The following is a 24,919-nucleotide window of genomic DNA, read 5'->3' as shown; positions in this document are numbered from 1 at the left end:
ATCCTTATGCCCGTCCTTGCGCTTTGCACCACCTACGCTTAACCTGCTGCGCTACCACCTGACTCCCCTCTTCTATTTTTTTTTTAAGTTTTATGTAGATATGGTAGAGAGGAAAAACATACCATAACAACTGTACATCATCCATAGGACTCCCCAGTGCCATGGTGCTCCTTTGTGGTGCTTAAGCTTCAGCCTGGATCCTCAGGCTTGGTTAATTGCATGTTGCCAGGGGACCAATTTCTTAGTTCCTACATTGCTTTCTGATGAAGAGCATTAACTGCTTAAATAACTGTGCTCATTTCATTATCACTTGGTGTTTATTAAGATTTCACCCTACAAGAGTTAATGAGACAAAATAATGTGTTTTGCTTTTTTTGTTTTTTTAACCATAGCACTAATCAGTGCTGACTCATGATGGTACTGTGTATATGCATTTTTCAGCAGAGAGTTTTTTAAAAAATATTTATTTATTCCCTTTTGTTACATTATTGTTGTAGTTACTGATGTTGTTGTTGTTGGATAGGACAGAGAGAAATCGAGAGAGGGGAAGATGGAGAGGGGGAGAGAAAGACACCTGCAGACCTGCTTCCCTGCTTGTGAAGTGACTCCCCTGCAGGTGGGGAGCCAGGGGCTCAAACTGGGATCCTTATGCTGGTCCTTGTGCTTGTGCCACATGTGCTTAACCCACTGCACTACCACCCGACTCCCAACAGAGAGAGTTTTAGGGGAAATAGTATAATGATTATGTAGAAGACTTCTATGCCTGAGGCTCTGAGGTCTCAAGTTCAATCCCTAGTACTACCATAAGTCAGAACTGATCAGTGTACACACTCACTCTCACTCTCTCATTAAAAATAAATAAATAAATAGGAGGCTAGGCAATGGCACACCTGGTTAAGTGCACATATTACCATGTCCAAGTACCCAGGTTTGAGCCCCCACTCCCCACTTGCAGGGGGGTGCTTCACAGGTGGTGAAGCAGATCTGCAGATGTCTGTCTTTTTCTCCCCCTCCTCTCTCGATTTTTCTCTCTTAGTTAATAAAATAATTTTTAAAAAGTGGGAGGGAGAACTGTAGATTCCTAGTGCAGACACCAAGCCCCAGTGATAATCCTGGTGGCATAAAAAATAATAATAGTCAACCTATATCTGTGATCTTGGGAGAACTAATGTAGTTTCCAATGGAGGGAATGGGGACACAGGACTCTGGTGGTGGGAATGGTGTGGAATTATATCCCTGTTATCTTTGTAAATCAGTACTAAGCCACTAATAAAAAAAATTAAACTACTGTGCGAGTTTTTAAATAGCTAAAAGACTACAGATTACCTCAGCACAATTTTAAAGAATTATGATTGCAACTGTCCAAAAATAACTGATGCTTAAAGGGAGACTTTAAGATAGAAATGTGTGAGTTACTATGAACAACCACTGCTTAGGGTAAAAATACCACACTGTAGTACTATTGATTTGATCTTTGGAAGCTCTACAGATATGCTTACGAATGCAGCAAAAATAGGCTCAGAGATGCAAAACAAAAGTTTATTTACTGCAATGCCTTCTATAAATTACAAAGGCAGAATACTAACTACATCATATAACTTCTTTAATATTTAACCAGAGTACTTGTAATAAATATGCATCCTGAAACAAGAAAAAAGGCTATATGTTATCAGGCATCCTACAAAATGTCTCAAGTTTTAGACTGCAGCATTTCTGTGTGGGTGGGTGGGCAGGAGGGGTTCATTTATGTGTTCTTAAGGGCCGTAACAAAAAGGGAAAAAAGTCCTCTCACGTCTTTGGAGCATTTTGAAAATTGTTGAGCTATAAACAATGTAAGAACAATAACTCCAAGCTTAAAAGCTACTTCTGCTCTTTTGTGATTGGTTTTTACCCAATACAGAGTTACAGATCATTCAGTTAGCTACTGCCTTCACATTTGGAAATTTCTGTTTTTACTTTACACATCTCAGTAAGCTTAGTGTATCAAGGGAAGCTGTAAGCAAGTCTGAAACATTCTTTCCTGTGAGGCCTTTGCTTTGCACTATAATGCTCTCCATAGCAGTATTTTCAGTTCCAAAGCTAAAAAATTCACTAGTACTAATAGTTTTAAGAGATTAGTACTAAGAGATTTTATAGGAGTCAGTAGAACTGGAAAATTAAAAGATATTCAGTGGGCAGAAAAGAAAATTTAGTATATTCAGAAATGTTCTCTAGTTCTGGGAACATAGTGGTAGAGTCTAGGGTTATGGGTGGTGGCTCATATTAAGTTTGCTATAGCTGGAAACTTTGAAGAAAAGGTTATATTTTTAAAAAAGTCCTAAGTATGGTTACCTAAAAATATTTTGTTAATATTGTCTATTGTAAATTTCACTTATTTAGGGTTCTTAGATATGAAAACATCTTTAAGTGCCAATAAAAATATTGTAGAGAAAAAATACTTTAAAAATTGAGGTTAGGAAATGAGGCATTCCTTTTTGCTGTAAACACAGTTTACTGTCCCTTGTTGAAACACAAATGTTTGGATTTCCTGAGCTTCATGGAGAACAGCAGGGGGGGAAGTCTGCATAGAAAATTTGCAATTATGTCAAGGGTTTGGTTGAGAAGAATTCTAAAAGGTAATTTGCTTTTGTGAAGTTCTTGTTTCAGTTAATAGTGCTCGTCAAACTGTAAGACTCACAAGCTAGGTAGAGATCTATTAGGCTGAAGGTGAGAAAAGATGGAACCAGAACTTCTAAGTCCACAGGATATCAGAAAAAGGGGTCTTAAGCATGCACCGAATCACTTTAGGCCTTTCTAATTTGACCAAAAATTAAGTCTTCTTAACAAAGGCAAATATTCCTGCTGAATAGCACAGCCCTAATGTAGGAACAGAAGCAGCTGCAAGGAATTCACTGCATGGAGGTGTCCACATGTGCCTTAGTGATGATGAAGCCTTTCAGAGGGTCAGGAACTGATGGGTGTGCCCACCTGCCGGCATCAGGATCAGACTCTGGGTGTGGTTGACCTCTGCTGTAGAATCTCATGGGGGTGATAAGGCCTTTTCACCTCTGCTGCTTTTAACTTTCTCAGCAGTTCTGAGGAGAACAATCTTCTGGGCCAGTCTACCAAAAGAAGTCTTTGGAAAGGGAAGAAGCTATGCTAGGTCATGGTGCACACCACGAATGAGAACAATGTCAGTAGGTCGCCAACAAGTCCAGTTTTAGCACAAAGATGGACAACAAGGAGGCAGCGTCCTGCCAAGAATTCAGTTTACTTTTTCTGGGACTGGTGTTTACACATAGTGAGGATTTGCTTCAGTACTTTCTGGACATCTTCATCCATTTGGCCCTAGGAAATTCAGATAAAAAAACACCCATTGGAACCTAAGTCAAGTTTTGGCATTGTCTCCCCTAGGCAATGAGATGGCTGGCAGAGATGTAGGCCTTGGCTCTCCCCCCTGTTCTATCAATTCCTAAATTTGTTTAAGGAACTGAGCCAAAGAAAGGGCCCTGTTTATTCCCCCCCACACCGCCCCCCCACACCCCCGGGATCAACAGGAGCTGGGTCTACAAGGTCTCTCAGCAGAGAATTAGTTCCTGGAGACTCAGCTGCAAAAGTGAAGTCAGTCAACCAGAACACCAATAGTTACAGAGGTGAGAAGGTACTAATGACTAATGAGAATTCTCTCATGCCGGGAAAGTAAAGTCTGGCCCCCTCCACTTCTGCTGGGGGCAACAGCCACATCCTCCTGCATTTCTCAACAAATGATGCATGAAGTTGTGCCCAGTGAACAGGAGATGAGACTCTTGACAAAATTCAAAGCAAAGCAAGAGACACTTTAAAGTTTTGCAATGAGAATTGTTTTCTTTGAGTTCTTATTTTGCTCTACTATGATGGTGATAGTCTGGGCATTATCTGCTATAGTATTTCTTTAGGATAACCAGATAGTTTGTAGGGTGTTACCATACCTGTACAGCATATAGAAGATGCATCCTGTAAACTGATATGACCTCCTGGTGTTGTTTCTTACATTCCTAGAAAAGAACAATTAAATATTGTCAGACATACAAGCTGAAAATTCTGCAGTCATACGCTACCCACATGGTTCTTTCCTCACAAATGCCAGCATGAAAGACTTCGAACATTATGGCTCAACAGGTTGTGCATCTCTGTCAATATTCTGAAGAAGGGAAACTGCCTATTTCATATTAGGGATGTCAACTCTTAAGAGAAAATTTACGTAAAATAATAATTCTAAATTTGTTTTAAAAAATACATCTGTACAGAGATATATGCAAATGTACAGGGACATTTACAAATAGTGAAATGACCAAATATTCATTTAACCAAAAAGCTACTCTTTTCAAAAGTGTTGTTCAAATAAATCTTATTTAAGACTACGGAGATTACTTAGTCTATGAGAGCACTAACTTGCATGCCTCAGGCCCCAGAGACAGTTAAGTTCAATTTCCATTTATGTCAGTGCTCTGGTTTTCTTTCTCAAAACAAACAAATCTTATGGGGAATTATCTACTAATCCTCCAATATAGTGGATAGAGGATGAATGTGTTACACAGTTCCCTGAGAATTCAATTACTTAGCTGTCAATGTACAAAGGAGATGAACAGAATACTAGCATTCACCTCAAATGGCTTCCTCAGTACAGCTGTATTAAATACTTTTACTTCTTGTTGAGCTTTATTCTACCTTCTCTTGGTAACTATTTCAAGGGTCAGATCCCAGTACTGAACTTTTTTCAAAAGAGGACATTTCTTCAATTTTACCATGAAAATTGAGACTCATATGTGGATCACTTCAACAATCTATAGGACTTCTTCCTATCTTAAGGAGAAGCTTTGTAACTCTCAGTTCATTAGAAGGTATGTATGGTATTTTTGTGGTATTTTCTCCCTCCATTTGATTTCCCCCACTCAGTCATTTATAACTTTACCTTCTGATTACTGATTTCCATTCTGTTCCTGCTTCTGTCATCCTCCGGTTGACTTTACCTTAACCTCTCAGTTCCCCCAACTTCAACTCCTTTTCTTCCAGCTAGCCACTCTCTTGTCTATGTCTTGCTTCTGTCATTAATACTTAAATCTCAACCTGAAGTAGTTACTCTCTGACCACCATGTCTTATTTTTCTTGGAAACCTACCTTGGCCTTTCCAACTCTAGCTTGTGATTTAACATATCAGATACCTACTCATTTACTTCTCTAGCAGTCAGCTCACTGCAATCTAGATCCTACCATGCCACTTCACTGGAACTGTTCTTGGAACTGCCAAATTATAGACATTCCTTTATAACTCATCACAGTCACCACCTCTTAACAGGAAACCTTTGAAGCCAATCTAGATTGGGTAAGTACATTTTCTCTATATGCACACAGTTTGAGGGGCATCTGTTTAGCAGTGGATTTTTACCATGTCACCTTATATTGAGTATAAATTACATGAAGGCAGAGATTGTCTTATTTTGTATCATTTACACCTTGTACAATACTGATCCATAACAGCCCATTAAAGACATATAGAATAATTATAAGAATGACTAGGTAAAAGCATTAGCACTTAAGCCTGCAAGTAGAATAGTCTATTTTTGTCCAAAAATGACCCAAATGAACACAGCAAGGAACAACTTCTTCCTACTAAAGATTATTCCTTTATTGCTTGAGCTGGTAACACAGGGGAACTGAGCCTAAGCTCATGTTTAAGAAATTATAAAGTCCAGGTTCTACTTATAAATGGAAATTAGGTATAGTTCCAGATAGCTTAACCCTAGGCTTCATGTGACATCACATGTGGTTGGCTAAACAAAGGCTCTCCACGGATGTCTATGTTCCTATTTCCAGACCTATAGATGGTATCTACATGGAGAAAAACAAACAAAAAACTTTGCAGAATTGATTAAGGATCTCAAAATGGAGAGAGAGATTAACTTGATAGTCTCAGTGCTCAGTGTCTTCAATGGAGCACTAATGCAATCACAAGGATCTTTTGAGGGAGACAAGAAGGGAGAAGACAAGAGGGGAGAACCAGAGGCTTATGTGAGGTAAGAATGAGAAAAGGTCACGAGTCAAAGAAATCAAAGCTCAAGAAAGAATCAGCCTTGCTTGACTTTAGTGAAACTGATTTGATGCTCATTATTCCCAGAATAAGGTAAATCAAACTGCATGTTGCTGTGTTACAATACCAGAATAAATTAACACAGATAGGAAAGAGCTTTCCTGGGTTAAATAGAGGGGCCAACAAGCAGTTTCAGATAGGTAAACAGGACTATCAGAGGCCCTGACCCCTAACAAAAACCTCTTGTCACTACCAGAGATGATGACTACATTAGTACAGTGAACAGAAGCCACCTCCTGCTGTCACTGATCTCTCCTTTCCCAGTGATTCACATAACCTGGCCTGCTGCAGATGATGATCAAACTTCTACCAACTGTTTCTTCTCACCAAAGAACACTTAAGAGTCTTTAGCTCCTCGGTTACTTTAGGCAAGGAATCTTTCTATTCACTCCAACCTGTCCTAATAGCTGAGTTGGTATGTAATCTGCCACATGCTCCTTTCTACCTCTGCATCCCTGTCCTAGCCCAGCAGTGGAAACAAGCCCACTCACAGTCAGCTGGTTCTGTAGCTGCTTGACCTGCTGCTGCACTGCTTCCAGCTGCTGACTCTGTCTCTTGGATGAGCTGGCCGAGTAGGAGAGCTGTGACAGGCTGTTGAGGGCTTCCTTCAATTTTGTGACTTCCTTTGACATCTCATTGATCTAGTGAGAAAGGAAAGCAAATCAATAGGCATGAATGTGCCTGCAGAAATAAACTTTCAGCTAGTTCTAAGTCTCAGATACAGCCTCTGGGACTTGAGGTCTTTGGGACAATTCCTTTTAATATAATTAAAGGAAAGATAACAAAATCAGGCAAACCAAAGGCCTTGCAAGAGCATTACATTCAAATAAAGACCCCTATCATTAAATATTGTGTTTTGGGGGGCTGGGTGGTGGCATACCTGGTTGAGCACACACATTATCATGTACCTCTCATCCTCTCCACTCTCTTCTACTCTCCTATCAATTTCTCTGTTGGATCAAAATTTTAAAAAAATAAACAAGCAAAGTAAAAAGTGTTTTTGATCCAAGGAGGGAGACTTTCAACTTGTAAATTTAAAAGATATTTATTAAAAAGTCCATTAGAAACAGGACTTCTGACATTCTCTATTTACAGGCTGATATGTCTTATTGGTGTGGGCAATTGGGAATAAGTTCTAAGAACTTCTGTCTCTAATGCCTTGCTTTAAAATTGAAATCAATGCCTCCAGTCCCCACTGGGAGGGGGAAAAAGCTTCACAAGCAGTGGAGCAGGTGTCTTCTTTACTCTCTGTCTCACCCTTTCTGTATCTCACTCTTTATCTGAACAAAAAGAAAAGAAAAAATGGTCACTGAGTGGGCTGCAGGCCCTGAGTGCCAGAGATAACACTAATGTCAAAAATAAATAAATAAATAAATAATGGTATCATAAAATTGACACAATTCCCACCCCAAAATGGCTCTGGGAGACTTTTTGAAAGCACTCATTTCAAAATAATACAAAACAAAGTGTTCCAATCAATGCTGTTCAGAACATCTGACCCAGGAGACTAAGGATATAGCAGGTCTCAGGCACAGAGCACAGACCTTACTGTCCTCCTATCTAGAAATTAATTCCTAATTAGAAACTAATTTCTAAGTGCCTGCTTCCCATGTTCCACTTAACCTGTTCCATACACCTTTAAAAATGAAGCCAAGGAAAGGAGTTGCTACACAAATTCAGGAAAAGTCTAAGAGCTTAGGGAAACAGGATTAAATCTGGGAGTATTTGATTTTCTTTCTTTCTTTCTTTTTTTTATATTTTATTTATTTATGAGAAAGATAGGAGGAGAATGAAGAACCAGGCATCACACTGCCACGTGCTGTCGGGGATCGAACTCGGGACTTCATGCTTGAGAGTCCAAAATTTTATCACTGTGCCATTTTCTGGACCACAGAGAATTTGATTTTCCACATGATAGAAGAATCTGTCTGGATTCCAAAAGACTTGAAGTTCGAGATGGGCCACAAATGCCTTTCAGTTTGTAGGTTCACTTCTGTCTCCTGCCACTTGGCAGAGCTTCTGCAAAATAACATTTTAAGGGAAAATGTGCACCATGTATGGGAAAATGTCTTAGTAAAAGGGAAGTAACAAAAGAGAAGTGGATTGGAAACATGTGTCCGGGGGAAAAAAAGACAAAAAACAAACAAACAAACAAAAAAAACCCCAACCTGGAATCTCACAGCACAACATACAAAGTTTGAGGGTAAGGTAAGTGCTCAAATTATGAGCTGTACCCACAGATTTGGAAAAGCAGATGGTGCCATTTTGAAGCATACACACCAAGCAGCAGGCAGCAGAGTGAGGATACCCAACACCATGGAATAGGGCAGCCAGAGGCCAGAGTAAAGCCTCAAAAAGGCAGATATAGCTGGGCTTCAAGCTGTGGGCAACACAACACCTGTTTCAAATTGGGAACTGGAAAACAGCTGTGGGAAATATGCTGAAACACTTAGCATCCACCACAGGGTTTACCCTAACTGGATCTGAGTAGCAGGGAAGACTCTCCCCATTCCCATCACACCAACACATATAAAAAAGGCAACCACAGGTCCTGGAAAATGATGGCAGAGGACCCAGTGGGGGTTGTATTGTTATGTGGAAAATTTATGAGAAATGCTATGCATGTATAAACTATTGTATTTATTGTTGAGTGTAAAGCATTAATCCTCTGCCCCCCCCCCAAAAAAAAAAAAACTAGGAAAAAAAAAAGATAACCACAATAAATTTTTAAAATAAGTGCCCAACCTTCCATTCTTCATGTGGCTTATCATTAAAGCTTGGTGCCTGCACAATGAATCAGTCATTGTTGGCAACTTTTTCTTTTTCTTCTCCCACCCCTCTCCCTTTTTTTCTTCTTATAGACATATAGAAATTGAGAGGCAAAGGAGAAATAGGGAGAAAGAGAAATACCTACAACATTGTTTCACTGCTTGTGAAGCTTTCCCCCCTGAAAAATGAGGCCCAGAGGGCTTGAGCCTGGGACCTTGATCATGGTAACATGTATAGCCTACAGCCCAGCCCCTTGTGTACATCTTTTGAACACAAAGAATTGACTACCAAATAGTAAAATATGCTAAGTATGTTCACTAGAGTAAGGACCAACCCTATAGCATACTTTCTAGAAACCGAACAGCAACAGAACTTCACCTACCTTCTTATCTTTATCCTCCTCCATTTTAGAAGAGCTCTCCGTGTATCTCTTCATTTCTGCAAGCTCTTCCTGAGCATGCTGAAATTTCTGCAGAAGCTCACTGACTTCATGTTCTTTGGATTTCAGGAGAGTCTGAGTGTTTTCCTTTTCCCTTTTTATTTGAGAAACCTCACTTCTAATATGGGTAACCTCTGAATGGGCCTTCTCTTTCTCCTTCACTGAATCCTTTAATTTTGAGGCCAATGCACTCACTTCACTTTCTAAAGCTGACTGGAGCTTTTCATAGGCTGCCTTTGGTACCATAGAATTGCTCACTGATGCCTTCTCTTCCAGCAGCTGTTTCTCCAGTTTGGCCACTTCCACTTCCTTGTTGGCAAGGTGCTCTTTAAGGCCACTTATTTTTTCCTCCATCTCTTTGGCAGTAGTCCGCAGCGTGGTGATCACTTGCAAATGTTCAGTGATGGAGACCGAGTTCTCCTTCTGGGCATCTACCAGCTGTTTGAGCTGGGTCAGCTCACTGAGCACTTTGGAATACTGAGACTTCATTTCTGACAAGGCTTCCTCTGCCTTAGCCCTGGAGATGTTGGTCACTTGCATTAGTTTCTCATGCTCGGCTTTATGGATATATTCCACTGTCACGTCTTCCAGAGATTTCCTCTTCCGATAGTCCTCCAGTTCAGCCTGGGCCTCTTTGTACAGCTGAGAGAGCTCACTCACCTGCTTGTTAAGTTCATCTATCATCCTGTTCATGGCTTCCTTCATGTCCCCAGCCTCATCACTGGCCTCCTGTGCCACCTGACTTTTTAGTGACTCTTTTAATTTTGTGATTTCTTCCTGGGCCTCTTGGTACTTCTCAAACAAAAATGTTTTCTCCTTATTCATGTTCTCAATAATGGAGCAATAAGAACGTTTCATCTCCTCAAATTCTTCCATAGGTGCTCTTGTGGTCACACATTTCTCCCTTTCTACAAGTCTCTCCTCTAACTCTCTCACTTTCTCTTTGTTCCTTTCACTTTCTTCTAATGCCTTCTGGAGATCCTGTTTTAGCACATCTATTTCCTCCTTGGTGAGCCTTAGCTCTCGGAGCTGGGAATAGCTATCCACGCTCTCTGGGGTGACAAGGCCCAATTTCATTTGCTTCTGTACACTAAGGACTTCCTTCATAGCTTCCTCATACTTGCTCTGGGTTTCTTTAAGTTTCTGGCTGAGATCAGAGCCATTCTCTGAAATCTCTGCATTGTTTAAGCATACCAGTTCTGTCCTTTGGGACTGGAGCGCAGATTGGAGCTGTTTCCTCTCTGCCTCAGAATTCTCCAATCTCTTCTGCAAGTCTTGTAGAGCCTCTTGTAGTTGCTGAATCCTGACTTTGCCATCAGTGGTGGACTGACTCAAGTCATATGTTAAGACAGATGGAGATGATTTGGAGTCTGGGGGAGAGGTTTCACTAGTTTTTCCCAGGGATGGGGTCAAGTCAGTTTGAGTGGAATGGTAGGAGTCCAAGCTCAGGTCTGTTTCTGCCTCCTTTGTTGTCTTAGCCTAAGGAAATAAAACAAGATGGAAATGACAACCAACATTATGTGGTGAACAAGCAATTGGAATAAGAGAACAAATCCAAATCTTAGACACAAGTATTTGGTTAATGACATTATTCTGTTCTCTATAAAGACAGATTATTTGTGTGACTTAATAACATTAGAATGGTTTTAACTATAAAAACTCTGACTCAAATTTTTCTTTTGCTTTGTCTGTTATCCTAGTTCCTAGTTCCCATAGGGGCTAGTGCTCAGTATGGACATATATATATATGGAACACTGACACAACCATAGGATAAGTAGGGTACAACTCTACACAGTTCCCACCATCAGAACTCTATATCCCCTCCTCTCCCCTGATAGCTTTCCTATTCTTTAACCCTCTGGGAGTATGGACCCAGAGGCATTATGGGGTGCAGAAGGTGGAAAGTCTGGCTTCTGTAATTGCTTCCCTGCTGAACATAGGCGTTGGCAGGTTGATCAATACTCCTAGCCTATCTCTCTTTTTCCCTAGTGGGCAGGGCTATGAGGAAGTAGGGCTTCAGGACACATTGGTGGGGTTGTATGTCCAAGGAAGTATGGTTGGCAACAGGGTAGCATCTGGAACCTGGTGGCAGTATGGCTATTTCTTAGAAGGTTTTTAAATCTGCTAAATGATTAACTCTACTAAACAGATGGCTAATCATAGATACATATATGTTGCCAATATATATGCCATTAAAAACTGTCATATTTCATATAAACTTTTAAATACATCTTACACTATATGCAACCATGCATAATTTTCAATTGTTCATAACAGAACTGATGAATAACTTTCAAGAAAGAGTTTGAAACTGAAACTGTAAGATGCTATATTACATAGGGGAAAAAAAACCTCATGTAGATATACAAAATAAAATCTCATTTGATTAACTTTGAAATCCAACACCTTGCCCTTACAGAATAGTTTATAGTAGCATCTATTTACCTACCTGTAGTTTATCTTGTAATTCTTTGTTGTGTAATGTAAGAGAAGCTACTTTTGCTTGCAAAATGACAAGGATATCCTGTTGATCAGCTTCAGAGCTTATATCCAGTAAGCTATCAGCACCTTGGTAATGAGAAAAGGAATGAAAAATAAAAAATTGATGAAACTTCTCTATGGAGATCTGTTTCTCTTCTCTCCACTCCTCTCCTCTCCCAGATCAACTAGGAATACCAAAGGAGACCACCTGGGACTGAAACAAGACAGGACTAGAATGACAGGAATCCACCAAATCACTGGTGAGTGCAGACACACGTGGCTGGTGACAGAGAGGAGCCTAGGGAGAGACTAAGTGGCTGGTAATAGTCAAGGGAGCTGAAGGGAGGAGAGGACTCCCCGCAGACTCACCAAGTGCAACTCTGGGTGTCCATTGCTACTGCCCTCAAAGTCTGGAGCAGCGGCAGGGAGGGACACTGGGGGACAGAGATCTAACTAGGAGAAGACCTATACCTCGGTGGCATAGCAGTGGGGCTGTGAAAGTCTCTTTGCCACACCCTGCCTTATCTCTTGGTTAGGAGTCAGTGATTAAGTTAAAAAGCCTACTTATAGTTAGAAGCTCTAAGGCTCCCAGAGCCTACAGAGAAGAAAAAAAAAAAAGAGGCTTTTAAATCACTGAGCTCCAACTCAGGGATTAAAATACTATTGAAACAACTGTTAACTTCCACCACTGTGAACCCTTTAATTACCTTACTTAGACAAAAGTCAAAGTCAATCCAGCAAATAGTGATCAGTAATTTGAAAAGTACTAAGAGAGAGAACTCATAACATAATGGGTAAACCAACAAGAAGAAATATTGGAGAAACTAAACAGGACAACAGTCCAGCTAAAAGCCCCCCAAAGGGTGAAGCACAAAATAATGAGGTCAACATCCAAACATTAGCTAAGGAAATAATCACAGGAGTGAGTAAAGAGTTTGAAAGAATTGTAATCAGAAATAATGGAACAACAAATGAGACTCTGGAAGAAAACACTATCTAAAGGTTATTAGAGAGCTGACAGCTGAAATAGCTGAGCTAAGAACACAACTAGCTGAACAAGCTAAAACAGTATCAGAACAGGGAAACAAAACAGATGAACTCCAGAATACAGTAGAAGGGAGAGAGAATAGAATCAATGAGACAGAATTAGCAAGATTGAGGATGAATTAGAGACAACTAAAAAAGAAGTAAGATATCTCAAAAAGAGATTAAGAGATGCTGAAAACAACAAAAGAGACCTATGGGATGACTTCCAAAGAACCAATATATGCATTATTGGCTTACCAGAGGAAGAAAGAGAGGGAGAGGAAGAAAGCATTCTTCAGGCCATAATAGCTGAAAACTTCTCTAATCTAGACAACATCAAAGACATAAAGATTCAAGAAGCCCAGAGGGTCCCAAAGAGAATTAACCCAGACTTAAAGACACCAAGACACATCATATTTAGAATGGAAAGGAATAAGGACAAAGAAAGGATCCTGAAGGCTGCAAGAGAAAAACAAAGAGTCACCTACAGAGGAAAAGCCATAAGATTAGCAGCAGACTTCTCCACACAAACACTACAGGCCAGAAGAGAATGGCAAGATATCTAATCGAGTGCTCAATGAGAAAGGCTTTCAACCAAGAATATTATATTCTGCTAGACTGTCATTCAGACTAGATGGAGGCATCAAAACCTTCTCAGACAAGCAACAGTTGAAGGAATCAACTATCACAAGCCTGCCCTGAAAGAAGTTCTGAAAGGTCTTCTATAAACAGTCAGATCATCATAAATAGGACATATATCAGAACACTCTAAAACTCTACAAGAATGGCGTGAAAATACCTTCAATCTTTGATATCAATAAATGTCAATGGCCTAAATTGACCTATGAAAAGACATAGAGTAGGAAGATGGTTCAGAAAATATAACCCAACAATATGCTGTCTACAGGAAACCCACCTAACTCAACAAGACAAACACAGACTTAAAGTGAAAGGATGGAAAACTATCATACAAGCCAATGGCCCACAAAAAAGGTCAGGAACAGCTATTCTCATATCTGACATGATAGACTTTAAAATAGATAAGATTAAAAAAGATAGGAATGGACACTACTTAATGCTCAGAGGATGTCTATCAAGAGGACTTAACAATTATTAACATCTATGCACCCAATGAGAAGCCATCTAAATACATCAAACGTCTACTGAAAGAGCTACTGCAATATATTAACAGCAACACAGTCATAGTAGGACACTTTAACACTCCACTCTCTCAACTTGACAGATCATCAAGGCAGAAAATCAATACAGACATAAGGGAGCTAAATGAAGAGATAGATAAACTAGAACTATTGGACATTTTCAGAGTCACTCATCCCAAGAAACTGGAATACACATTTTACTCAAACCCACATGGGTCATTCTCAAGGATACACCATATGTTAGGCCACAAAGACAGCATCGGCAAATTCAAGAGCATTGAAATCATCCCAAGCATCTTCTCAGATCACAGTGGAATTTAAACTAACACTTAACAATCAACAAAAGATTATTAATAATCCCAAAATGTGGAAGCTCAACAGTACACTTCTTAACAACTTCTGGGTCAAAGAGGAAATAAAGGAAGAAATCAGAATGTTTCGAGACTTCAATGAAAATGAAGACACAAGCTATAAAAATATTTGGGACACAGCTAAGGCAGTACTGAAAGGGAAGTTCATAGCCATACAAGCACACATTAGGAAACAAGAAAAAGCACAAATAAGCAGCCTGATTGTACATCTTAAAGACCTAGAAGAAGAAGAACAAAGGAAACCTAAAGCAACCAGAAGGACAGAAATCACTAAAGTTAGGGCAAGGACAGAAATCACTAAAGTTAGGGCAGAAATAAATAGCATTGAGAATAAGAAAGCCATACAAAAGAGCAACAATAGTAAATGTTGGTTCTTCAAAAGAGTGAACAAAATCGACAAACCTTTAGCCAGACTCACAAAGCAAAAAAGAGAGAAGACCCAAATAAATCGGATACTAAATGAAAGAGGAGATATCACAACAGACACCGCAGAAATTCAACATATCATGCAAGGCTTCTATGAACAACTATATGCCACCAAGCTAGAGAACCTGGAAGAAATGGACGATTTCCTAGATACCTACCAATTTCCAAAACTAAGTAAAGAGGAAGTGGATAACATGAACAGGCCCATCACAGCTAATGAAATTGAAACAGTTTTCAAAAATCTCCCCAAAAATAAAAGTCCTGGACCAGATGGTTTTACAAATGAATTCTACAAAACCTTCAAAGAAGAACTAATACCTCTACTTTTAAAAGTCTTTCAGAAGATTGAAGACACTGGAATACTCCCTGCCAGCTTTTATGAAGCTAACATCACTCTGATACCAAAAGCAGACAGGGACACAACCAAAAAAGAAAACTACAGACAAATATCTCTGATGAACATAGATGCTAAAATACTGCACAAAATTCTAGCCAACCGGATACAGCAATATATTAACAAGGTTGTTCATCATGACCAAGTGGGGTTTATCCCAGGCATGCAAGGTTGGTTTAATATACGTAAATCAATCAATGCGATCCACCACATCAGCAAAAGCAAGACCAAAAACCACATAGTCATATCAATAGATGCAGAGAAAGCCTTTGACAAAGTCCAACATCCCTTTATGATCAAAACACTACAATAAATGGGAATAGATGGACAGTTCCTGAAGATAGCGGAGTCTATAAATAGCAAACCTACAGCCAACATCATACTCAATGGTGAAAACTGGAAGCATTTCCCCTCAGATCAGGTACTAGACAGGGCTGCCCGCTATCACCATTACTATTCAACATAGTATTGGAAATTCTTGCCATAGCAATCAGGCAGGACCAAGGAACTAAAGGGATACAGATTGGAAGAGAAGAAGTCAAACTTTCCCTATTTGCAGATGACATGATAGTATACACAGAAAAACCTAAGAAATCCAGCAAGAAGGTTTTGGAAATCATCAGAAAATACAGTAAGGTGTCAGGCTACAAAATTAACATTCAAAAGTCAGTGGCATAACTCTATGCAAACACTAAGCTAGAAGAAATTGAAATCCAGAAATCAATTCCTTTTACTATAGCAACAAAAACAATAAAATATCTAAGAGTAAACCTAACCAAAGAAGTGAAAGACTTGTATACTGAAAATTATGAGTCACTACTCAAGGAAATAGAAAAAGACACAAAGAAGTGGAAAGATATTTCATGTTCATGGGTTGGTAGAATTAACATCATCAAAATGAATATACTACTCAGAGCCATCTACAGATTTAATGCTATCCCTATCAAGATGCCAAGCACATTTTTTAGGAGAATAGAACAAAAGCTACAAATGTTTATCTGGAACCAGAAAAGACCTAGAATTGCCAAAACAATCTTGAGAAAAAAGAACAGAACCGGAGGCATCACACTCCCAGATCTCAAATTGTATTATAGGGCCACTGTCATCAAAACTGCTTGGTACTGGAACATGAATAGACACACTGACCAGTGGAATAGAATTGAGAGCCCGGAAATGAGCCCCCACACCTATGGACATCTAATCTTTGACAAAGGGGCTCAGGCTATTAAATTGGGAAAGCAGAACCTCTTCAACAAATGTTGTTGGAATAAATGGGTTGAAACATGCAGAAGAATGAAACTGAACCACTGTATTTCACCAAATACAAAAGTCAATTCCAACTGAATCAAGGACTTGGATGTTAGACCACAAACTATCAGATACTTAGAAGAAAGTATTGGCCGAACTCTTTTCTGCATAAATTTTAAAGACATTTTCAATGAAACGAATCCAATTACAAGGAAGACTAAGGCAAGTATAAACCTATGGGGCTACATCAAATTAAAAAGCTTCTTCACAGCAAAAGAAACCACTACCCAAACCAACAGACCCCTCACAGAATGGGAGAAGATCTTTACATGCCGTACATCAGACAAGAGTTTAATAACCAACATATAGAAAGAGCTTGCCAAACTCAAGAACACGACAACAAATAACCCCATCCAAAAATGGGGGGAGGACATGGACAGAATATTAACCACAGAAGAGATCCAAAACACATGAAGAAAAATGCTCCAAGTCTCTGATTGTCAGAGAAATGCAAATAAAGACAATAATGAAATACCACTTCACTCCTGTGAGGATATCATACACCAGAAAAGGTAACAGCAGCAAATGCTGGAGAGGGTGTGGGCTCAAAGGAACCCTCCTACACTGCTGGTGGGAATGTAAATTGGTCCAACCCCTGTGGAGAACAGTCTGGAGAACTCTCAGAAGGCTAGAAATGGACCTACCCTATGATCCTGCAATTCTTCTTCTGGGGATATATCCTAAGGAACCCAACATATCCATCTAAAAAGATCTGTGTACACATATGTTCTTGGCAGCACAATTTGTAATAGCCAAAACCTGGAACCAACCCAGGTGTCCAACAACAGATGAGTGGCTGAGCAAGTTGTGGTATATATACACAACGGAATACTACTCAGCTATTAAAAATGGTGACTTCACCGTTTTCAGCCGATCTTGGATGGACCTTGAAAAAATCATGTTGAGTGAAATAAGTCAGAAACAGAAGGATGAATATGGGATGATCTCACTGTCAGGCAGAAGTTGAAAAACAGATAAGAAAACACAAGTAGAACCTGAAATCGAATTGGCGTATCGCACCAAAGTAAATGACTCTGGGCTGGGTTGGTGGGGAGAATACAGGTCCAAGAAGGATTCAGAGGACCTAGTGGGGGTTGTATTGTTATATGGGAAACTGGGGGGAATGTTATGCATGTAGAAACTACTGTACTCCCCAACAACAAAAGTCCTGGACCAGACGGCTTCACAAACGAATTCTACAAAACTTTCAGGAAACAGTTAATACCCATACTTCTTAAGCTATTCCATAAGATTGAAGAAACAGGAATACTCCCTTCCACCTTTTATGAAGCCAACATCACCCTGATACCAAAAGCTGATAGGGACAGAACAAAAAAGGAAAACTACAGACCAATATCTCTGATGAACATAGATGCCAAAATATTAAACAAGATCTTGGCCAACCGGATACAGCAACATATCAAAAAGATTGTTCATCATGACCAAGTGGGATTCATCCCAGGAATGCAAGGCTGGTTCAACATCCGTAAATCAATCAATGTCATTCATCACATCAATAAAAGCAAAGCCAAAAACCACATGATTATCTCAATAGATGCAGAGAAAGCCTTTGACAAAATCCAACACCCATTCATGCTCAAAACTCTACAAAAAATGGGAATAGATGGGAAATTCCTCAAGATAGTGGAGTCTATATATAGCAAACCTACAGCCAACATCATACTCAATGGAGAGAAGCTGAAAGCATTCCCCCTCAGATCAGGGACTAGACAGGGCTACCCACTGTCACCGTTACTCTTCAACATAGTATTGGAAGTTCTTGCCATAGCAATCAGGCAAGAGAAAGAAATCAAAGGGATACAGATTGGAAGGGAAGAAGTCAAGCTCTCACTATTTGCAGATGATATGATAGTATACATAGAAAGACCTAAAGAATCCAGTAGAAAATTACTGGAAGTTGTTAGGCAATATAGCAAGGTATCAGGCTACAAAATCAATGTACAAAAATCAGTGGCATTTCTTTATGCAAACACTAAATCTGAAGAAGAAGACATCCAGAAATCACTCCCATTTACTGTTTCAGGAAAATCAATCAAATACCTAGGAATAAAGTTGACCAAAGAAGTGAAAGACTTGTATGCTGAAAACTATGAGTCGCTACTCAAGGAGATAGAAAATGATACCAAGAAATGGAAAGATATCCCATGCTCATGGATTGGAAGAATAAATATCATCAAAATGAACATTCTCCCCAGAGCCATATACAAATTTAATGCAATACCCATCAAAGTTCCACCAAGCTTCTTTAAGAGAATAGAACAAACACTACAATCATTTATCTGGAACCTGAAAACACCTAGAATTGCCAAAACCATCCTAAGGAAAAGAAACAGAAATGTAGGCATCACACTCCCAGACCTTAAACTATATTATAAAGCCATCATCATCAAAACAGCATGGTACTGGAACAAAAATAGGCACACAGACCAGTGGAACAGAATTGAAAGCCCAGAAGTAAATCCCAACACCTATGGGCATCTAATCTTTGATAAGGGGGCCCAAAGGATTAAATGGAAGAAGGAGGCTCTCTTCAATAAATGGTGCTGGGAAAACTGGGTTGAAACATGCAGAAGAATGAAATTGAACCACCTTATCTCACCAGAAACAAAAATCAACTCCAAATGGATCAAAGACCTAGATGTCAGACCAGAAACAATCAAATACTTAGAGGAAAACATTGGTAAAACACTTTCCCATCTACACCTCAAGGACATCTTTGATGAATCAAACCCAATTGCAAGGAAGACCAAAGCAGAAACAAACCAATGGGACTACATCAAATTGAAAAGCTTCTGCACATCCAAAGAAACTATTAAACAAACAGAGAGACCCCTGACAGAATGGGAGAAGATCTTCACATGCCAGACATCAGACAAGAAACTAATCACCAAAATATATAAAGAGCTCAGCAAACTTAGCCGCAAAAAAGCAAATGACCCCATCCAAAAATGGGCAGAGGATATGAACAAAACATTCACTACAGAGGAGATCCAAAAGGCTAACAAACATATGAAAAACTGCTCCAGGTCACTGATTATCAGAGAAATGCAAATTAAGACAACACTAAGATACCACCTCACTCCTGTAAGAATGGCATACATCAAAAAGGACAGCAGCAACAAATGCTGGAGAGGATGTGGGGACAGAGGAACCCTTTTACATTGCTGGTGGGAATGTAAATTGGTACAGCCTCTGTGGAGAGCAGTCTGGAAAACTCTAAGAAAGCTAGACATGGACCTTCCATATGACCCAATAATTCCTCTCCTGGGGTTATACCCCAAGGACTCCATAACACCCAACCAAAAAGAGGTGTGTACTCCTATGTTCATAGCAGCCCAATTCATAATAGCTAAAACCTGGAAGCAACCCAGGTGCCCAACAACAGATGAATGGCTGAGAAAGCTGTGGTATATATACACAATGGAATACTATGCAGCTATCAAGAACAATGAACCCACCTTCTCTGACCCATCTTGGACAGAGCTAGAAGGAATTATGTTAAGTGAACTAAGTCAGAAAGTTAAAGATGAGTATGGGATGATCCCACTCATCAACAGAAGCTGACTTAGAAGATCTGAAAGGGAAACTAAAAGCAGGACCTGATCAAATTGTAAGTAGGGCACCAAAGTAAAAACCCAGTGGTGAGGGGTAGACATGTAGCTTCCTGGGCCAGTGGGGGGTGGGAGTGGGCGGGAGGGATGGGTCACGGTCCTTTGGTGATGGGAATGGTGTTTATGTACACTCCTAGCAAAATGTAGACATATAAACCAGTAGTTAATTAATATGAGAGGGGGAAATCAATTGTATGTCTCAAAGGTTCTCAAAAGACAAACTGAATCTTTTTAATAGATAGGCTACGTATTTGATATGCGGACTCTCTCAAAAGCCTAGACCAAGTAGATTAGAAGCTTCCAATAGCACAGCTATATACAAGATACTGGGTACTGTACAGCAAACCATAACAAAGGGACTTTTCAAAGTTAACCCAATTAACAAATAATGTGATGATAATATTAACTATTGATTGTCTTTTTGAACCCTAAGACAGCAGGAACCTCACATCTTCACTATAGAGCCCCTACTTCCCCCAGTCCTGGCACTCTTGGATAGGGCTCACTTTCCCGTATGCATCTCCCAATCCAAACCAAATAATATTGCATCCGCCGATCACAACCTAACCAAAGCAACAATTGCCATCTCAACATGCTTCACCTCAGAGTGTATCCAGAGACTTCACGTGTGGAATGACAACCCTTCAGCTTCATTACTCGGGTGAGACCTTTCCTTTTATAGTACACTCTAATTTCATCTCAGGTAGTTCACTTTCTAACAAAGTCCCATAACCTAGACATACACCAGTTTCTGTGAGAGAGAGCGTATGTGCACACGTATCCATAAACTACTGCAAAATATATACCTGAAAGCAGGATTACACTAGAGTTTGCAGTGAGTACCTCCCTAACACTTCCTCTCCACTATTCCAAGCTTGGGATCCATGATTGCTCAACAAATTGTTTGGCTTTGTATGTTAACTCTCTTTTCAATCACCAGGTTCCAGATGCCACCAGGATGCTGGCTAGGCTTCCCTGGATTGAAGACCCCACCAATGTGTCCTGGAGCTCAGCTTCCCCAGAGACACACCTTACTAGGGAAAGAGAGAGGCAGACTGGGAGTATGGACTGACCAGTCAACGCCCATATTCAGCGGGGAAGCAATTACAGAAGCCAGACCCTCTACCTTCTGCAACCCTCAACGACCCTGGGTCCATGCTCCCAGAGGGCTAGAGAATGGGAAGGCTATCATGGGAGGGGGTGGGTTATGGGGATTGGGTGGTGGGAATTGTGTGGAGTTGTACCCCTCCTACCTTATGCTTTTGTTCACTAATCCTTTCTTAAATAAAAAATTAAAAAAAAAAAAACAAACTATTGTACTTACTGTTGAATTTAAAACATTAATTCCCCAATAAAAAAAAAGAGAAAAATAGAAAAAAATTATAATTAAACTATTATTTCTTTATCCTTTAACAAGCCAGCTCTCTATCTCTAGCCCAATTCAGTTCTTTTTTTTTTTGAGTCCTGACTATGAAACCCTCTATCAGCTGGATGAACAAACAGCAAAGCAAATCTTAGGTACTAGGATTTCTTTACTGAGATATACATATGATTTAGTGTCATAGTTGCATTTGATCCATTCCATTTATGTGAATTATTTTAGAAACATCACTGAAACATGGTTCATTTCTTATCCCCACCACTATTACTCTAGTAACTACTTTGCTAGGGTCCTTCAAGTCTATTGTTCTCAGTGCTCTCTTTCTGAAAGTAATTTCTAAATTCCTATAGTTAGTTGTCTTAAAGACCACTATGATCTGACCTTGTCTACTTTGTCAGGTTTATGACTGATGACTTAGTTCTCTAGATTTCAGTCTTTCCCAGATGCAAGTTTTTATTTAACCGTCCTCCCTATAAACCAAATAGAAGGCTGATACTTTAATTCTTCATTCTTTTAAAAAATATTTATTATTTATTCCCTTTTGTTGCCCTTGTTTTTTTATTGTTGTAGTTATGATTGATGTCACTGTTTGGATAGGACAGAGAGAAATGGAGAGAGGAGGGGAAGACAAAGAGGGGGAGAGAAAGACAGACACCTGCAGATCTGTTTCACCGCTTGTGAAGTGACTCCCCTACAGGTGGGAAGCCGGGGGCTCGAACAGGGATCCTTATGCTGGTCTTTTGGCTTTGTAATTCTTCATTCTTATGACTACTTTGCAAGGACTCTCTGGTTAGCGTGCTCCAAGGCATCCTTCAAGGACACAAAGCAAACACTGCCATCTCCTCAAAGCTTTCACTTAACTACCCTAGCAAGAAACAGTCTTCCCTTTTCTGGATTTCCTAGTAGTCACTGCTTTTAAACCACAGCATTTAGATATCTTACTAATTATTTTGTTGAAATTGAATCTAAATCAGTGCTACAAACTAAATGTAATCCAATGTACTGCTTCCTTCAGCCAGAAAGGTCTTCCTATGAAAAAATATGTCAGCTGGACAAAACAGTGTCCTTGGTAACATAACTGGATGACTTTCTGGTATAAACTCTTTATTTATTGTAGACTAGCAAGCTATGGAGACCACAGTCTGAGTGGCACTGAATTTTCTATTCTATGATTTCTATATTCTCACAGTCGTTTGATACAGAGGTGCGAATCGTTATTTGGTAGAACTCAAAATAACATTTCCTCATAGAAATGTTTCTGTTATTTGTTGTCATGGTCACAGCTTTATGTAGCCCGGTGAGCTTGGAATGAATGGGGATAATGGGCGTTTCTGATTCTAAGCAATAGGAATTGCTTCTAAGCATATAAATCATAGTTGATGATTTATAGTTTTCAATGTGAGAACTGTTCAGTTACTCTTTTTAAAAAATATTTATTTACTTATTTTCCATTTTGTTGCCCTTGTTATCTTATTATTGTAGTTGTTATAGTTGTTATTGATGTCGTCCTCGTTGGACAGAACAGAGAGCAATGGAGAGAGGAGGGGAAGACGGAGAGGGGAGAGAAATACAGACACCTGCAGACCTGCTTTACCACGTGTGAAGCTTCCTCCCCGCAGGTGGGGAGCTGGGGGGCTTGAACCGGGATATTTACACTGGTCCTTGTGCTTTGTGCCATGTGTGCTTAACCCGCTGCCTGACCCCCCCCCCCCCAACCCTCCCGTTCAGTTACTCTTAATACCCATCACTGCTAGGAACTAGAGAAAGCTTAGTATTTCTAAATCCTATAAAAGTTACCATCTCCAAATACATATGAAATACCTAATTGGATAACAAATTAAATGTGGGAACAAAAAAAGGGCCTTGGAAATAATCTACCTTTTAGATTGATTTTTGAAGATTCTGTATCACATTCCTTAATGGTAAACCCACAAGATAGAATCTTAATATTGGGTTGTTGGAAGTTATAGATGCATTTTTGCATAGAAAAATATGCCATGATTTTTCTGACAACACAATACACTGAATTGTACTTGTCATGGTGAAGGACATATATAACTGTGTATGATTTCATTAACACTTCATCTTTGCGTGTGTCTCACCAACATTCAAAGTACAGTGTTAGTTTGCTGCAGCTTTGAGAAGGGCTTAGTTGGCTCTCCCTTCAGGATATACCTGCTGTTCATTTGTAAGGAGTGCTGTACAGAGCTGAAAGTCTGCAGCTCATGAATATTTCTTTCAAAATAATGTTTTTAAGCTTTTAAAAGAGAATATACAGCTATAGAAGTTTAAGAGCTTATTTGTAAAACAAACACTAAATAACAAGAACTGGCAGTAGGTCTACTGACTCTCATTACTTTTTAGTAGAAATCCTATAAATGGCATTTCAATATATGTCCAACAACAGAAAAGTGATAGATTGGCGAATTCTACTGGCATCAGAGTTCAGTGCTACTACTACTGAGGACTACTGTCTCTACCCATCACTGAAGGAGGTACTAGTATTTAGTTAGGGAGAAATGAAAGCAGAGACAGAGTTTCTCTTGTCCAAGCTTAGAGGTCTCTTAACATCCAGCATGTTATATCGGAGTTCTAAACCTTGCTTTCAGAGAGTGGCTCCCACTTGTCATTTGCTGTCTTTAAATAAAATAGAACAGAGATTGCTGCATGGAAGACCAGCAGATTAGTTCAACTAGATAGTGAGCCTGCTTTGCCATTAGTGTGTCCCAGGTTTGAACCCGGTCCCAATTGCGTTGAAGGAAGCTTTGGTCATGCGATGTTTTCTTCCTCTCTGTCTTTATCAGAGAGTCAGCCCAGAGCAGTAACGTTTGGTGCTGTCAAAATGAAAAAATAAATAAAATATCAAGTACACAGAATAGGGACTCTGCTTTTTTTGAAGTGCATGGAACAGAGGATGAGGAGAGGACACATTCAAATGTTTCCTTATCTTACCTGTAGTACTGTCACTTAGTCTGTCTTTGTTTTCCTGTACAGAACTGATTTCAGCCTGCTGGAACACAATATCATGTTAAGTGAGACAAGCCAAAATGAAAAGGATAAATAATCGATGAAACTTAAACAATGAGAGAAAGGGAAAAGACAAAGTAAAACTTGGACTAAATTTAGCACAGGACTCTGAAGAAGGAGGGAAAGAGTGACAGGTGAGGAGTGTGAGTGTGGTTTTGAGGTTCTGGTGTATGATGGTGGAAAAGGACTTAAATTGGTGGTGAGAGTGTTTTGTAGATACCTACCACAGGGAGACTATTGTACCTGCCAATAACTGTACTGTAATTCATTAACCCCCCAATAAAGAAAGTAAGAAATGAAGTAGAATATTCCTGAATGTATCATTCCACAAAAGAATAAAGCAACTTTTTCTCCTTGAACTTATATTGAATTGGTGTGGAAAAATGGAAAAATAGCTA

At 39.5% G+C, this 24,919-nt stretch overlaps 1 protein-coding gene across 4 annotated transcripts in view; it reads right to left on the bottom strand.

The window, feature by feature from the left end:
* Positions 1-1,518: 1,518 nt before the first annotated feature.
* The window catches only part of RAI14 (retinoic acid induced 14), a 176,315-nt gene continuing 152,914 nt past the window's right edge, over positions 1,519-24,919 (bottom strand). For 2 of the 4 annotated variants that reach the window (XM_060191212.1, XM_060191213.1), the window contains 6 exons: positions 24,447-24,504; positions 11,765-11,883; positions 9,258-10,793; positions 6,598-6,747; positions 3,948-4,013; positions 1,519-3,327 (listed from right to left, as the gene is read on the bottom strand). In XM_060191212.1, coding sequence (XP_060047195.1) covers positions 3,250-3,327; positions 3,948-4,013; positions 6,598-6,747; positions 9,258-10,793; positions 11,765-11,883; positions 24,447-24,504 — 2,007 coding nt within the window. In that variant the 3' untranslated portion in view covers positions 1,519-3,249. The remainder of the gene's footprint in view (positions 3,328-3,947; positions 4,014-6,597; positions 6,748-9,257; positions 10,794-11,764; positions 11,884-24,446; positions 24,505-24,919) is intronic. The other 2 variants (XM_016191604.2, XM_007530901.3) reach the window with 1 other exon arrangement.

This window comes from Erinaceus europaeus, chromosome 5 (assembly GCF_950295315.1).
Source record: "Erinaceus europaeus chromosome 5, mEriEur2.1, whole genome shotgun sequence".
Classification (NCBI taxonomy): domain Eukaryota; kingdom Metazoa; phylum Chordata; class Mammalia; order Eulipotyphla; family Erinaceidae; genus Erinaceus; species Erinaceus europaeus.
This window is presented reverse-complemented; position numbering and strand designations above follow the sequence as displayed.